Source organism: Micropterus salmoides, unplaced genomic scaffold, assembly GCF_014851395.1.
Source record: "Micropterus salmoides isolate LMB-PRFRI ecotype aquatic unplaced genomic scaffold, ASM1485139v1 Ms_hic_scaffold_1236, whole genome shotgun sequence".
NCBI lineage: Eukaryota > Metazoa > Chordata > Actinopteri > Centrarchiformes > Centrarchidae > Micropterus > Micropterus salmoides.
In genome coordinates this window covers 1-13,909 of record NW_024040304.1, presented here as the reverse complement: position 1 = coordinate 13,909, position 13,909 = coordinate 1, and the positions used below count along the sequence as shown (strand labels likewise).

Here is a 13,909-nt window from a genome sequence, read left to right as displayed (position 1 = left end):
AAAGAATAAATCAAATAAAAACAAAAATAAAAAAAACAAAACAAAGACTCCCAGATGCAGAGAGAGAGAGATGGCTCTGATTGATCCATTTTGAGATATATTGTAGTCTATTGGACAGGAAGTAATGATAAAAATTTGGCAGTTCTAAACCACCACAGTCTTTTGCTTTTGTTCTGTAACACAGTTTACACACAAATCTGCTACGACAAACTGTAAATTGGATTAAAAGACAGTAAAATAGAATGTTTAAAGATATAATCAGCCAGTCTCCATGTTTTGGTCATATTTACTATTTACATGTTGTTTACTGGGAGTTTTATGTAAAATACTGTTTATTTACACGTAGTCATGTTACAAATAACACAAATGAATATCGATCAATATAGAAGAGATCAATGCTACACAGGGAGGTAAAATGAGAATAAAAAGATGTGTGAAAAACATTTGTCTCAGTCAGAGCTAAAGAGGCTTGTAGGTCTCAGTACTATGAGTCAGCCGCAAGATGGAGATAAATACCGTGTGTTCAAATGGATCTTTGCTGTAATGTCTACTCCAGTTTTCTGACCAACTATAACTAACACTAGTTTTATGTGACCAGACCACTTTTATTACAGAAACAGCAAAGGTAAGACACCGTTGGAGTTGGGATTATACAAATGTAGGTTAGTTTTTATCTGTGTTTTATTCAGTGAGTTTAGGGCGTAAAGTGATGAGTTATACTGCTAGATCAGGGGCTGTTTGTGTGGATAGCGTGAGATGAGAGATATCAGTGACTGCAGGCACGCACCCTGTTCAGACAGAGGAGAGGGCCCCCCCCATCCCCTCCGGGCTCAGGAGACACAGTAAAGACATCAGATCATCTTAATGCTCAGCTTCTTATTTATTGTCAGCGTACAGCAGATAATGATTCACACAAGGGTTTCAAACCTGTCACTATCAGCTTTTCACACGATTTCAAGATTCTGGGCCCTACTTTCCTGCCGACACAAATCCAGCAGCAGCTCAACTGCAGCCAGCTGACTTTCCACTGGTGGAAGGTGGAGTGGTGCAGCTGAGGCTGTTGGAGCAGGTCAGGTGGTGCAGTGACATTTTACTTCTCAAACTGGCCTGAAATCCTGATGTGTTGCTAACGTATATTAATATTTGGGATGTTCCACATTTGTGTTCGGAGCCTTCTTTATTTCTCATAGACGCCTCGGCCTGACTCGTCCTGGTCCACTTGGTCTGTCTGCTGCTTTTAAAAAGGATGAGAGGAGCTCATGTGATTGGTCGTTACTGAAGCTCCACCTGCTGATTCTGTGCTCCTCCTACTAATCATTTATTCAGCCTCTCTTCCACGCTGCGCCGAGCTGCGACCGCTTTGAGGCACAGATGGTAACAAAAAGGACTAATCTGAGTTGGTGTTCTGCTGCTGGTGGATTGTGCTCGTGCCCAGTTTCAGGAAAATAAGGCCCGTTGTGAGATTACATGCTTAATGAGAGAAAGAGAAAGAAATGAGGAGAGAGATCAGCTGCTGATATTCTGCTGTACGTTGGTCCTGGAGAACTACTGCACAGGACGGATCTTCATGCTGATGGCCTTCAGGGAGTAGTTATTACCCTTCCAATGGCGCCACTCCACTCCAACAGCAAAGAGAGTTTTGTCAGCCCCCCAGCGATAAACCCCGTTAGGGTTTGTAGAGTGACATTCGTTGTACCAGAACGCCCCCAAGAATGATCTGGCACAGTTACCGGGCCAGGAGTCCTGGTCTTTGTCAAAGGTGGAGAACTTCTGTCCGCTGTGAAGACTAAAGGAGTCTCCTACAGACACACAGAAGAACCACAGGGTTAGTAAATTTGCATTATCTATAAGTATCAGCTGAACTTTTCACAGCCTGCAGTCCTCTATCAGACAGACTGATGAGACCAGTTATGGTCCAGACAGCTGAAGTCACCAGCAGGTCGATCTCTGATCGACTCAGTGTTTCACCTGGATGAAACGTAAGAAAATCACACGGTCTATTCCTTTTTTGTAAGTGAAAGTAACAGGTAAAACTTTCAAAATAAAAGTAGGATCATGTACTGTGTAGTTAGAAAGGTTATTATAGACTAAAACTAAAACTAACAACTAACTAAACATTTATAAGACCTGACCTATAACTTCAGATTAAGAAAAGTGAACTGGTCTCATATGAAGCTTAAGTTAATTATATTTTAGATATTATTATTTAATTAAACCTTCATAACAAATTCATACTTGCTATGTGGAAGCTCAACCAGCAGAGGTCACTCTACCCCTGCTGAGGCGCCAGTGGAAAAATGTTTCTGACTTGTGTTGAAGGGGCATTATGAGTTTTCAGCGACCACTAGCGGTGCGGTTTTACGATTGCACCCAGCAGTGTTGGGCAAGCTACTTGGAAAATGTAGTGAGCTAAGCTACTAGCTACTCTACATTAAATGAAGCTTCACTACACAGAAGTAAGTAAATAAATCTATATATATACATGTAGATATATATCTGTGTGTGTGTGTGTGTGTGTGTGTGTGTGTGTGTGTGTGTGTGTGTGTGCGCTAGAGAGAGGGGGAGTTTGGGGTGCAGCAACCTGCTCAAGATGTAGAAGTGTAGAAAGACACATCTTACTCACCCGCCCCTCCATCGATGAATCCAGATACACTCAGTTTATATCCGTTACACTCTGAATCGATGGAGAATGAAGAGTAGCGAGCAAACACTTTCTTCTCCTCAAAGTCCTCCATGTCGACCAGCAGCTCATATTTTCTTTGCTTAGTCAGTTGGTAGATGTTCTCAAGACCTGCACACACACAAACACACACATACACACTGTATATATACATGTACACACTGGGCACAGTTTGACATTTTGGACAGACGTGGAGATAATTGATTAAAACACTCTCACACTAACTGATCTAGACTTTAGACACAAAACTTGGTCAGTCTCATTTCTGGATTCACACAACAAAGTTTCACAAAGTCACATTAGTGTTAGTTAGGTTTGGTTTCTCACCGAGCCAGTGCTCTCCAGCAGCGCTACCAAAGCCCAGCATGTACTGATCCCAGCCCCTGTAGAAGTTCACGGTGCCGTCCATCCTCCTCTGGAACACCTGGGGGGGACGGGATGGAGGGAGAACTAGCTAAACACACCAGATACCTGACAGCTCATGTTTCCAAAGTCCAACAGGAAGTGCTGATACTGAAAGTCACTCTGTGGTAATACTCACCGTCCAGCGACCTCCTTCTGTCGTCATGTCACAGTACACCTACACACAAACACATTCAGTAGGAAACTTAACACGGCATATTCAAACATGCTACTGGTGCAACAACTATCTAACATACTTATCCATCCAATAACATCTGTTATCCATATCTGTTGTATTAGTAAGTATCAGTCAGAACTTGTAGCTATGTTTCTGTTAGAGGTGAAGTGTACCTGGACAGCAGACCTCTCTCCAAGGGGATAGATGGTGTACACTCCACTGGGGAGGCTCTTGTCTTGTTTGTAGATGTCACTGCAGTCCACCGGTTGGACGAGCTGCTGGCAGCTGGTCAACAGAGGAGCCAGGAGGAGGAAGACGACTGATACCAGCTGGAACAGAGCACATGTTGTCGTTCTGACTGAGCTTTGACTCTTACACACTGTTTTAACAGTTTGGCCTCTAGTTTCATGGCGGTGTGGGCAAAGACACCTCTAAGGTGGAGCTAACTGACAATAATTATCTGCCTGGGTTGTTGCTGTAGCAACCATCTAAGCTACCGATGTCACAAGCCTCTTCACAGTTTAACAGGACTTTGAGATCTGTAAAATATCAGTTCACAAACTCACCTTCATTGTCAGATTTCTGCTGAAACTGCTGATGTGGATCCGTCTGATGCTCTGAAAATACAGCAACAATATATTTGTTCCGTCACTGAACTCACATGGAACAGATTATTATGTGAATGCAGAATAAGTAGAATTTAAATTTGGTGTTTAGGTTGTAGCTCCGTCACTCCCCAATACACTAAGCTGGGATTAGATACAAATCATGACACCGACTGTTGAATAGAATTTATCAGGGTTCAAAGTCTTTCTGTGATTTAGAATTGTTATTTCATGGTAATATAGGATTTTTAGAATATTAGAGTCACCTCTCAGTAAAATCAAACACAATTCTGCAGCATCACAAACTACAGACATGTTGACTGACTTCACCGCCATCACTTCATACAACCACAGTCTGCAGCTCTACAGACGCTCTGCAGTCACTCAGGAATCAACACATACTCAACCAAAGCTCATCAGTATTTGGGAATATCACACATGATTATATAAAGTTCATAAAACAGTTGCATTTTTAATTGAAATGCAATATTTAAATATTGCAAATTATTGCAACATGACTAAATGTTTATGAAGTTCAGCTCTATGTTTTGCTAATTCAGTCATTTTGGTTAAAAAAACTGCCCAAAGCCTCTGTGAGATCCTGGAGGAGCTGAGAATAATACTGCACACAGCTGATTTATCAGACATGTATAATGTCTCCTGGTTGGATGCTTACCTGTCTGAACTCACCTGCAGGTTGAACTGAGGAGATGTTGCGGCTTCACCTTCAGAGGAAACAAACTGCTGCTTCTCCTTCAGTCTGTCACACTCTCACAACTTCACTACTTATATCTACAGAAGGCGCTGTGATGTCAAGGCAGACACACCTTTTAGAAAAACACATTAAATAAATGCAGACAATTCCATGGAACAGTGTAACTGACCTCCAGGACGTCCTGTTCTTGTTAGGGCCCGAGCACGACCGTGTGAGGTCCCTACTGAATTTGCTCGGATTTATTTTTTTATTTTTTTTTTTTTTCTGCAAAGTAGGCTCAACTGACATGGCCTAAACATACTCGAAAACTCACCAAAATTTGCAAACATGTCAGAACCGGTGAAAAATTTCGTATTCTACAAGTTTCGCACATGGGCGTTGCAAAATGACTCGCTAGCGCCACCTAGAAAATTGGAAAAAATTAGCCCCTCGTTCACATTCAACCTACATGCACGAAATTTGCTGGGGACATGTATCATGTCAAGACGCACAAAAAAGCCTCAAGAACCCATACCCTAAAGTCAAGAGGAAGTCGGCCATTTTGAATTTTACGGCCATTTTTGGATGATTTACACACTTCGTACTTTAACGAACTCCTCCTAGGGATTTAGTCCGACCGACCTCAAATTTGTGCTGTGCCTTCTAAAGGCATTGACGATGAAAAGTTGTGCTATTTGCGAGTTTTCGTCAATGGGCGTGTCCATGGCGTCGATGATTCGCTATGAAACAGGAAGTTGTTGTAACTTCAGTGTACATGCTCACATCTGCACCAAACTGTACATGTAGGATGAGAGTCCCGCCCTGAACACATGTACATGCCGACATTCACCCACAGTCATAGCGCCACCTGCTGGCAACAGAAAGTGACATTTAACGAAGCAGCCCCCGCCGCACGTTTCACCTAAGTGCACGGATTTCTGTGGTACGTGTATCTTGTCCAGATGCACAAAAAAGTCTCTTGGAGCCATAGCCTAAACCCAACAGGAAGTCGGCCATTTTGAATTTTACGTCAAATTTTGGATGATTTACACACTTCGTACTTTAACGAACTCCTCCTAGGGATTTAGTCCGACCAACTTCAAATTTCTGCTGTGCCTTCTAAAGGCATTGAAGATGAAAAGTTTTGCTATTTGCGAGTTTTCGTCAATGGGCGTGTCCATTGCGTCGATGATTCGCTATGAAACAGGAAGTTGTTGTAACTTCAGTGTACATGCTCACATCTGCACCAAACTGTACATGTAGGATGAGAGTCCCGCCCTGAACACATGTGCATGCCGACATTCACCCACAGTCATAGCGCCACCTGCTGGCAACAGAAAGTGACATTTAACGAAGCAGCCCCCGCCGCACGTTTCACCTAAGTGCACGAATTTTCTGTGGTACGTGTATCTTGTGCAGACGCACAAAAAAAGTCTCTTGGAGCCATAGCCTAAACCCAACAGGAAGTCGGCCATTTTGAATTTTACGTCAAATTTTGGATGATTTACACACTTCGTACTTTAACGAACTCCTCCTAGGGATTTAGTCCGACCAACTTCAAATTTCTGCTGTGCCTTCTAAAGGCATTGAAGATGAAAAGTTGTGCTATTTGCAAGTTTTCGTCAATGGCCGTATCCGTGGCGTGGCGTCAAAGATCAACTCTTCACCACGACACAGGAAGTTGTTGTAACTTCAGTGTACATGCTCACATCTGCACCAAACTTTACGTGCTTGATAACTCTCCCACCCCGCAGACATCTACACACCAATACCGATTTATATTCATAGCGGCAAGTGCTATGTAGCTCCACATAGGGGACACAGGAGGTGACATATAGCATCTTCATGTGGCGTCGGAACCGCGTAGCAAATTCACAGCCGTACCGGCAGAGCTCCAGAATGTGCAACTCGGCCGGCTCACACCCGGACGCGCTACAAGTGCGAGGGCCCGCCCAACGCTGCTTGCAGCTTTAATTTTCTGTTAAGTTCTCTGTGTGTAGCATGAAGGGACTACAAACTACAGACTTTCACAAAGTGCTGTATAATGATAAATGTATAATGATAAATAATCTACCTTGTACCTTGTATCTATCTAAAGAAACCTCATTCCTTGAGTGGCTACTCTCTGCTGTCTCAGATGACTCAATCTTTTGTCCTGTGTCAGCCACCATAGCTATGCTACAATTTTGATAAGGGGGAGGGGGGAGCGGTAGACTTAGCGGATGGTTACAATTCGCAACGTGACCACTAGATGTCACCACAATGTACACACTGAATCTTTAAGTTAACATTAAGTGACTATTCTGATACCAAATTAAGCTTACAAAGTTAAAACTACAAAAGTAACTTACTGTTAGCTAACTGTTACACTGCAACATTTATTTCTGTAAATAATGTGTGACTTAACAAGTAAATAAGCAACATATGAATATTTCACTATAAATGCATCTTGTTCACGAGTCAGTTAAGGTGGTTCAGGCATCAGGATCCTCCTGGGCACCTTCTTTTGGAGGTTTTCCTGGCACACCCAGGGTAGACCAAGAACCAGGCCTGGGAAGACCTTCGGATCCCCCAAGACAGGGGTTTTCAAAGTGTGAGACTGTGGGCCTCCCCTCAGACAAAAATTGAGCTTTAGTTGACCTGACCCCGGAAAAGTGAAAGATAATGGATGAATGGATTGCGAAGCCTGCCAGAAATGTACATAATGTTTTAACTGTAGTATTTGTTGTAATTGTCATTTTAATTAATTAAGTCTTCATTTTCAAAATAAGATACGGCAGCCATTTTACAGTACAGTAAGAAAAAAGAACATACCTAGAAACTAATTACATTGAGTTTGATCATTGCAAATATATTACTTTACTTTACTACTAGTATTAGTAGAAATGCTACTACAGAAAAAAAAAAATCAACTGCTTATCTGGGGTCAGGTCGCGAGGGCAACAGCTCCAGCAGGGGACCCCTCCCTTTTTCAAGCCACATTAGTCAGCTTTGACTTGGGGATCCTGAGGTGTTCTCAGGCCAGTGTGGCAATATAATCTCTCCACCTACTCCTGGGTCTTCCCAAGGTCTCCCCCCAGCTGGATGTGCCTGGTGGGCATCCTGAACTCCCTCACCTGGGGTAAGGATTTATTCCCTACCTGTAGTGAGCACTCCATCCTGCTGAGAACCACATCCTCAGATTTAGAGGTGCTAATTCTCATTCCAGCCGCTTCACACTGGGCTGCGAACCGATCCGGTGAGTGCTAAAGGTCATGGACCGATGATGTCAACAGGACCACATCTCAGCCAGTGTCACTGGTCACTGAATACCAGTTAAATATCAAGCGAAGGTTGAGGTCAAGGGCAACTGGACTTGGTTGAAGATACTAGAAGACGTTAAATGTGTTGATTCTTCATTACAGCAGCTCACTACACACTTAATCTCACAGTAGTTCTGCTTAAGCACTCACTGTTCTTTCCATCTTTTAACGACCCTCTTTAAAATCTCATAGTTGTTAACAAGAGTTACTACTAGTATTAGTAAAAACAGTGAGTTTCACTAAATTAAGTTTTATAACTAGGTTCAGGAACAAGGACTATGCCTCGAACAGATCTCATTTCCACACGAAAACATTTAAGTTTTTCTGTATCATTTAAAACACACAGCACAAGATGCTGGGCATTTACAGTTCCCCTTCGAGAGAACTCGAACTGCGTCGGTCACGACACTATGGGAACGCCTCTAGGCGTAGCAGGTCTGAACGTGAATGAAATCACTCCAATCCTATTGGCTTGTTGCTAGAACGGTAAGGTGTGACGGAATAACCGGAGGAGTATAAAGCACACCTGTACACACTCATCATTAGCTTTTTTCTATTCAGCAGGCGCTCTGTATGTTGTTTGAAGAAAGCTCCAGTCCTACAAGCAGTGTGTCTTACCTGAAGAAGAAGTCTACCAGCATGTCCGGCAATCAGATGTACAGAAGGTGTGTTTTTTCTTGCCCTCGGTACATCACGGATGGAGATTCTCATGAGATGTGTGTCTCATGTTTGGGGATGGAGCACGCCCGGGCAGCTCTCGAGGGGGCTGCCTGCGCCCGTTGCGAAGCCCTTTCCGTGCGTACTGCATTGTTCGGGAGCCCGTTCTTGGCTTCTCCCGCTCGCGGTTTGGATCCGGAGACGCTGCAGCAATCCGACTCCGAGGAGGCGGATGTGCTCAGCGTAGTGGACGATGACTTCCGGGTGTCGTGGCAGCGTCATCTGGCGGCGCCCGACTATGATGTGCTGCTGGAGGTGGTGACTAGAGCCGTGGCTAAGCTCAACATCAACTAGCCACAGGAGGAGCAGACACCACAGGCTAGTGGTAAGCTTGATGAAAGGTTTCTTAAGCACCACGCGCCACCTCCACGCCGGTCTCTGCCATTCTTTCCTGATTTACATGATGAACTGAGTAATCATGGGGCAGACCCTTCTCTACATGGCTTTCCACACCCCAATCACTGAACTACAGTAATGTGATGGGGGTTAGGGACCGTGGTTATGGGAGGATGCATCGGGTGGAGGATGCGCTTGCGAGCTATCTCTCCTCTCGACTTGAGTCCTCCCTGGGAGGAGCCGGCGTTACCCTCCAAGCCATGTCGCACCACATCTACGCTCGTGGGGAAGGCGTACATGGCAGGCAGGTGCGAGCTTGCACACCATGGCGGTGCTTCAAGCCTACCAAGCTGACCTGCTACAGGAGATGGTTCAGAGGGGGGTCCCTCTGAGGAAGATCTGGCGGAGCTTCGCAGAACCATGGAGCGTTAGACGCAGGGCGAAGCCGTCGTCTGATGTGCACCTCCTCAAAAATGTAACTACACGTCGAGTCGACGCGGACCGTAAGCTCTGATTGGTCGGCTGGGAAGCCTCGCAATGCCTCCGAGCCGACCGGAAGTAACCCGCGCTTTGAAGTTACATTTACTAGCGGCCAAAACGGCGGCTGTAACGCAGTGAATCAATATATATTTGACCATCGCAACCCGAGCAAAATGACTCGTTTCGCTATCAGAATGGGATTCATTCGGTTGGTAACATTTGAAAAGGCAACACCAGCCGCACGTTTACAATTTTACCCCCCATTTACGTTAGTGGAGTGCTAAACTGGAAGTTAGCCTGCTCGGCCGGCAAAAGTCAACACAGTGGACGCTGTAGCGCTACTGCCAAATAGCGTTTGGGGGTGTAATTGCAGAATGACGGACAGACCTACGCAAAAGTATCAATGCATGGCTACCTGCGTAGCCTGCGGCGGAAGTACGCACGTAGACCCTACACAGGAGTATAAATGGGCCTTTAGCTGATGGTTACAATTCGCAACGTGACCACTAGATATCACCACAATGTACGCACTGAACCTTTAAGTTAAAATTAAGCCACTGTCCTGATACCAAATTAAGCTTACAAAGCTAAAACTACAAAAGTAACTTACTGTTAGCTAACTGTTACACTGCAACATTAATTTCTGTAATTTCTGTAAATAATATGTGACTTAACAAGTAAATAAGCAACACCAAAGGTCTGTCCTCAGGCATTTATTAGTCTCTGGGAAAGTAAGAAACTATCTCTTTAAGCAAATCACACACATTAATGTGATCACTAAAAATATTTTTACCATTGAACCTCCTATAAATATGTTTGGAGCCCCCCTGGGGAGGCCAGGTGGACAAGAGAGCGAAGCAAGCACCAGCCCCCTCTTATTTGTTTCTCCATTCATCACCCAGACTTGAAACACGAGAGAAAAAAAAACAGAGCATCACATCATGAGTCACAATATCGCAAATAAATCTGAATCATAACCCGCGACCTGCAACCACAAACTCCAACTCATAAATCGTCTGTTCTTATTCTGCATTCTCTGCAGAAAAACAAGCAGATTGTGGTCTGTCTAAACCACCACAGCGACATTAGATGAGCCAACATAAACATCAAAATGTTCTAAAGCAAAGTTGCAAATCAGATTCTCTACTTCATCATTCCCCTTTCTGTGGAAGAACAGCGCCCACGCCGGTGTCACTTGCATCCACAGCCAAATTAAAAAGATGTCTAAACTGAGGTGTTGCAAGAACAAGGGCCTTTACAAAGATTGAGTCGTTTTAATGCTTTGGACTGTGAAAATAATGAGTTGGTGTGTTCCAAAAATCCAGTGTTATGAATTATTCTCATTGCTCTTTTTTGAAGTATAAATAACGATGCAATGAATGAAAATTGAACTCTGTTTCCCCAGACCTCTACACAGTAATTTAAATATGGTAACACCAGTGAACAATACAAATGCATTTGTGCTCTAGAATGTTCTTTGCTTTAGCAAGGATTGAAATACTTAAACACACAGTTTTGTTTGGATATGTTTTGTGAGATTTCCAGCAAATCTTGTAATCTATAATCTGGGGTGGTGATGGAGCAGTGGATAAGACACAGGCCTTTGGTATGTGTCCCTGAGCAAGACACTTAACTCCTAGTTGCTCCAGAGGCGTGCGACCACTGACATAAATAGCAATTGTAAGGACTGTGGTCCGCCCGGAGCAAGGTCTAAATGAATGTAACGCATGTATAAATACTAAGGAATTTTATTTCATATGCTCTTTCTATGTTGACACCTTCTATCTGTAACTGAACTTGATTGATTTATTTACAATTGCCTAATATCATGAATTTAGTTTTGCTCAAATTTAATGCAACTTCAATCAAACCACTGTTTAATTTGTTTAATTTTTCTTTTAATTCTGAATTCAGAACCAAAAATGTTTGTGTCGTCTGCAAATAATACAAATTTCAGTAGTTCAGATACTTTACATATGTTGTTTATATAGAGGATAAATAATTTTGGTCCCAACACACAGCAGGTCTTCCAGGTCCTGATGCCGCAAAACAGCCCCAGACCATCACACTACCACCACCATATTTTACTGTTGGTATGATGTTCCTTTTCTGAAATGCTGTGTTACTTTTACGCCAGATGTAATGTGTGACGGAAAGGCAAGAGCAGTAACCCCACCCAGATTTGAACCCGGGTCTACGAGTACAACCATGCAACTTGACCACAACACCAAAGAGCCAGGCCAATCCTGGGAAGGTTCACCACTGCTCCATGTTTTTGCCATTTGTTGATAATGGCTCTCACTGTGGTTCGCTGGAGTCCCAAAGTTTTCGAAATGGCTTTATAACCTTTTCCAGCCTGATAAATCTCAATTACTCTGTTTCTCATTTGTTCCTGAATTTCGTTGGATCACAGCATAATGTCTAGCTTTTGGTCTACTTCACTTTGTCAGGCAGGCCCTATTTAAGTGATTTCTTAATTGAGAACAGGTGTGGCAGTAATCAGGCCATGGGTGGCTAGAGGAATTGAACTCAGCTTTCCAAAGATGGGATGAATGTTGTGAACAAACAGTGTGGATTTGGAAAATTCTTGTTTAATTTGGCAAGATAGTCTTAAAACTTATAGGAATGCCCTCCGTAATGCCGGAGGAAAATAGGAACAACCCAAGGGCTTCGTGAGCTTCTTTAATGATAAAATTATAACTATTAGAAACAAAATTCACCAAGACCTGCCCTCAACTGGCACCGACTTATCTCTAAACTCAGGAACCTTAGGAACAACTGTAAAGCCAGATATATGTTTGGACTGCTTTGCTTCCCTCAATCTTTGCCAACTAACTTCAATAATTTCTTCGTCTAAACCATCAACCTGCCTCTTAGACCCCATCCCGACTAGGCTGCTTAAAGAAGTTTTACCCTTAGTCTGCACTTCTATAGTAGATATGATCAATCCATCTTTATCAACAGGCTATGTAGCACAGTACTTTAAAGTAGCTGTAATTAAACCTCTTCTGAAAATGCCCAAACTTGATCCAGATGTTTTAGCCAAATATAGACCTATATCTAACCTTCCATTTCTCTCTAAGGTTCTGGAGAAAGCAGTTGGTAAACAGCTGTGAGACTTTCTACAGAGCAATAGTTTATTTGAGGTTTTTCAGTCAGGATTTAGAGCTCATCATAGCACAGAGACAGCTCTGGTGAAAATTACTAACGACCTCCTTATTGCATCAGACAAAAGACTTGTCTCTGTACTGGTTTTATTAGATCTTAGCGCTGCATTTGATACCATTGACCATCAGATCCTATTGCAGAGACTGGACCACTTCATTGGCATTAAAGGAACCGCTCTAAGCTGGTTTAAGTACTATTTCTCAGATCGATTTCAGTTTGTACATGTTAACGATGAACGTTAGTCATGGAGTTCCTCAAGGATCTGTCCTTGGACCAATCCTCTTCACTTTAAATATGCTTCCTTTAGGCAATATTATCAGGAAATATTCCATAAACCTTCATTGTTATGCAGATGATACTAAGTTATATCTATTGATCAAACCAGATGAAACTCATCAGTTAGCTAAACTTCAAATGTGCCTTCAGGATGTTAAAACCTGGATGACCTATAATTTTCTAATGTTAAACTCAGATAAAACTGAAGTTATTTAGTTTAGTTCTGGGGCCTAAGCACCTCTGTGACGCATTATCTAAAGATATAGTTTCCCTTGATGGCATCGCCCTGGCCTCCAACCACTGTGAGGAATCTTGGAGTTATCTTTGATCAGGACATGTCGTTTAAGTCTCACATTAAGCAAATTTCAAGGACCGCCTTTTTTCACCTACGTAATATTGCGAAAATCAGGAATACCCTGTCTAAAAATGATGCAGAAAAACTAGTCCATGAATTTGTTACTTCTAGGCTGGATTACTGCAATTCCTTATTATCAGGCTGCTCGAAAAAGTCCATTAAGACTCTTCAGCTGATCCAGAATGCTGCAGCACGTGTTCTGACAGGAACCAGGAAAAGAGATCACATTTCCTGTCTTAGCTTCTCTGCATTGGCTTCCAGTAAAATCCAGAATAGAATTTGAAATCATTCTTCTTACCTACAAAGCTCTTAATGGTCAGGCACCATCTTATCTTAAAGAGCTCATAGTACCTTGCTACCCCACCAGAGCACTGCACTCCCAGAATGCAGGGTTACTTGTGGTTCCTAGAGTCTCCAAAAGTAGACTAGGAGCCAGAGCGTTCAGCTATCAAGCTCTCCTGTGGAACCAGGTTCCAGTTTGGGTTCAGGAGGCAGACACCATCTCCCATTTAAGAGTAGGCTTAAGACTATCCTCTTTGATAAAGCTTATAGTTAGGGCTGGCTCAGGTGAGTCCTGAACCATCCCTAGTTATGCTGCTATAGGCCTAGATGCCGGGGGATTTCCCATGATGCACGAGAGGCTCTCTCTCTACTTTTCTCCCTGCTGTATGCAACCTCATCCAATTCATGTTACCAACACAACTTCTCCCCTTTCC

The 13,909-nt window shown here is 43.1% G+C and overlaps 1 protein-coding gene across 2 annotated transcripts; it reads right to left on the bottom strand.

The window, feature by feature from the left end:
* Window positions 1–861: 861 nt before the first annotated feature.
* Window positions 862–4,669, bottom strand: LOC119900098 (microfibril-associated glycoprotein 4-like). 2 transcript variants are annotated; one of them, XM_038714855.1, is made up of 7 exons: window positions 4,542–4,669; window positions 3,827–3,877; window positions 3,434–3,589; window positions 3,222–3,260; window positions 3,008–3,104; window positions 2,624–2,791; window positions 862–1,799 (listed from the first exon to the last, which is right to left on the bottom strand). In XM_038714855.1, the coding sequence occupies exons 2-7, from the start codon at window positions 3,830–3,832 to the stop codon at window positions 1,546–1,548; spliced, it is 720 nt and encodes a 239-aa protein (XP_038570783.1). In that variant the 5' UTR covers window positions 3,833–3,877; window positions 4,542–4,669; the 3' UTR covers window positions 862–1,545. The 2 variants fall into 2 exon arrangements, with proteins under 2 accessions (XP_038570783.1, XP_038570784.1); XM_038714856.1 differs by having other exon boundaries at window positions 4,556–4,643.
* Between the last annotated feature and the right edge of the window lie 9,240 nt (window positions 4,670–13,909).

Excerpts from the sequence above, each read along its gene's own strand:
- LOC119900098 (XM_038714855.1), bottom strand. Across the intron at positions 3,105-3,221 it reads CAGAAGGAGGTCGCTGGACG|GTGTTCCAGAGGAGGATGGA; the intron begins GTGAGTATTACC and ends CGTCCCCCCCAG. Across the intron at positions 1,800-2,623 it reads ATTCATCGATGGAGGGGCGG|GAGACTCCTTTAGTCTTCAC; the intron begins GTGAGTAAGATG and ends GTGTGTCTGTAG.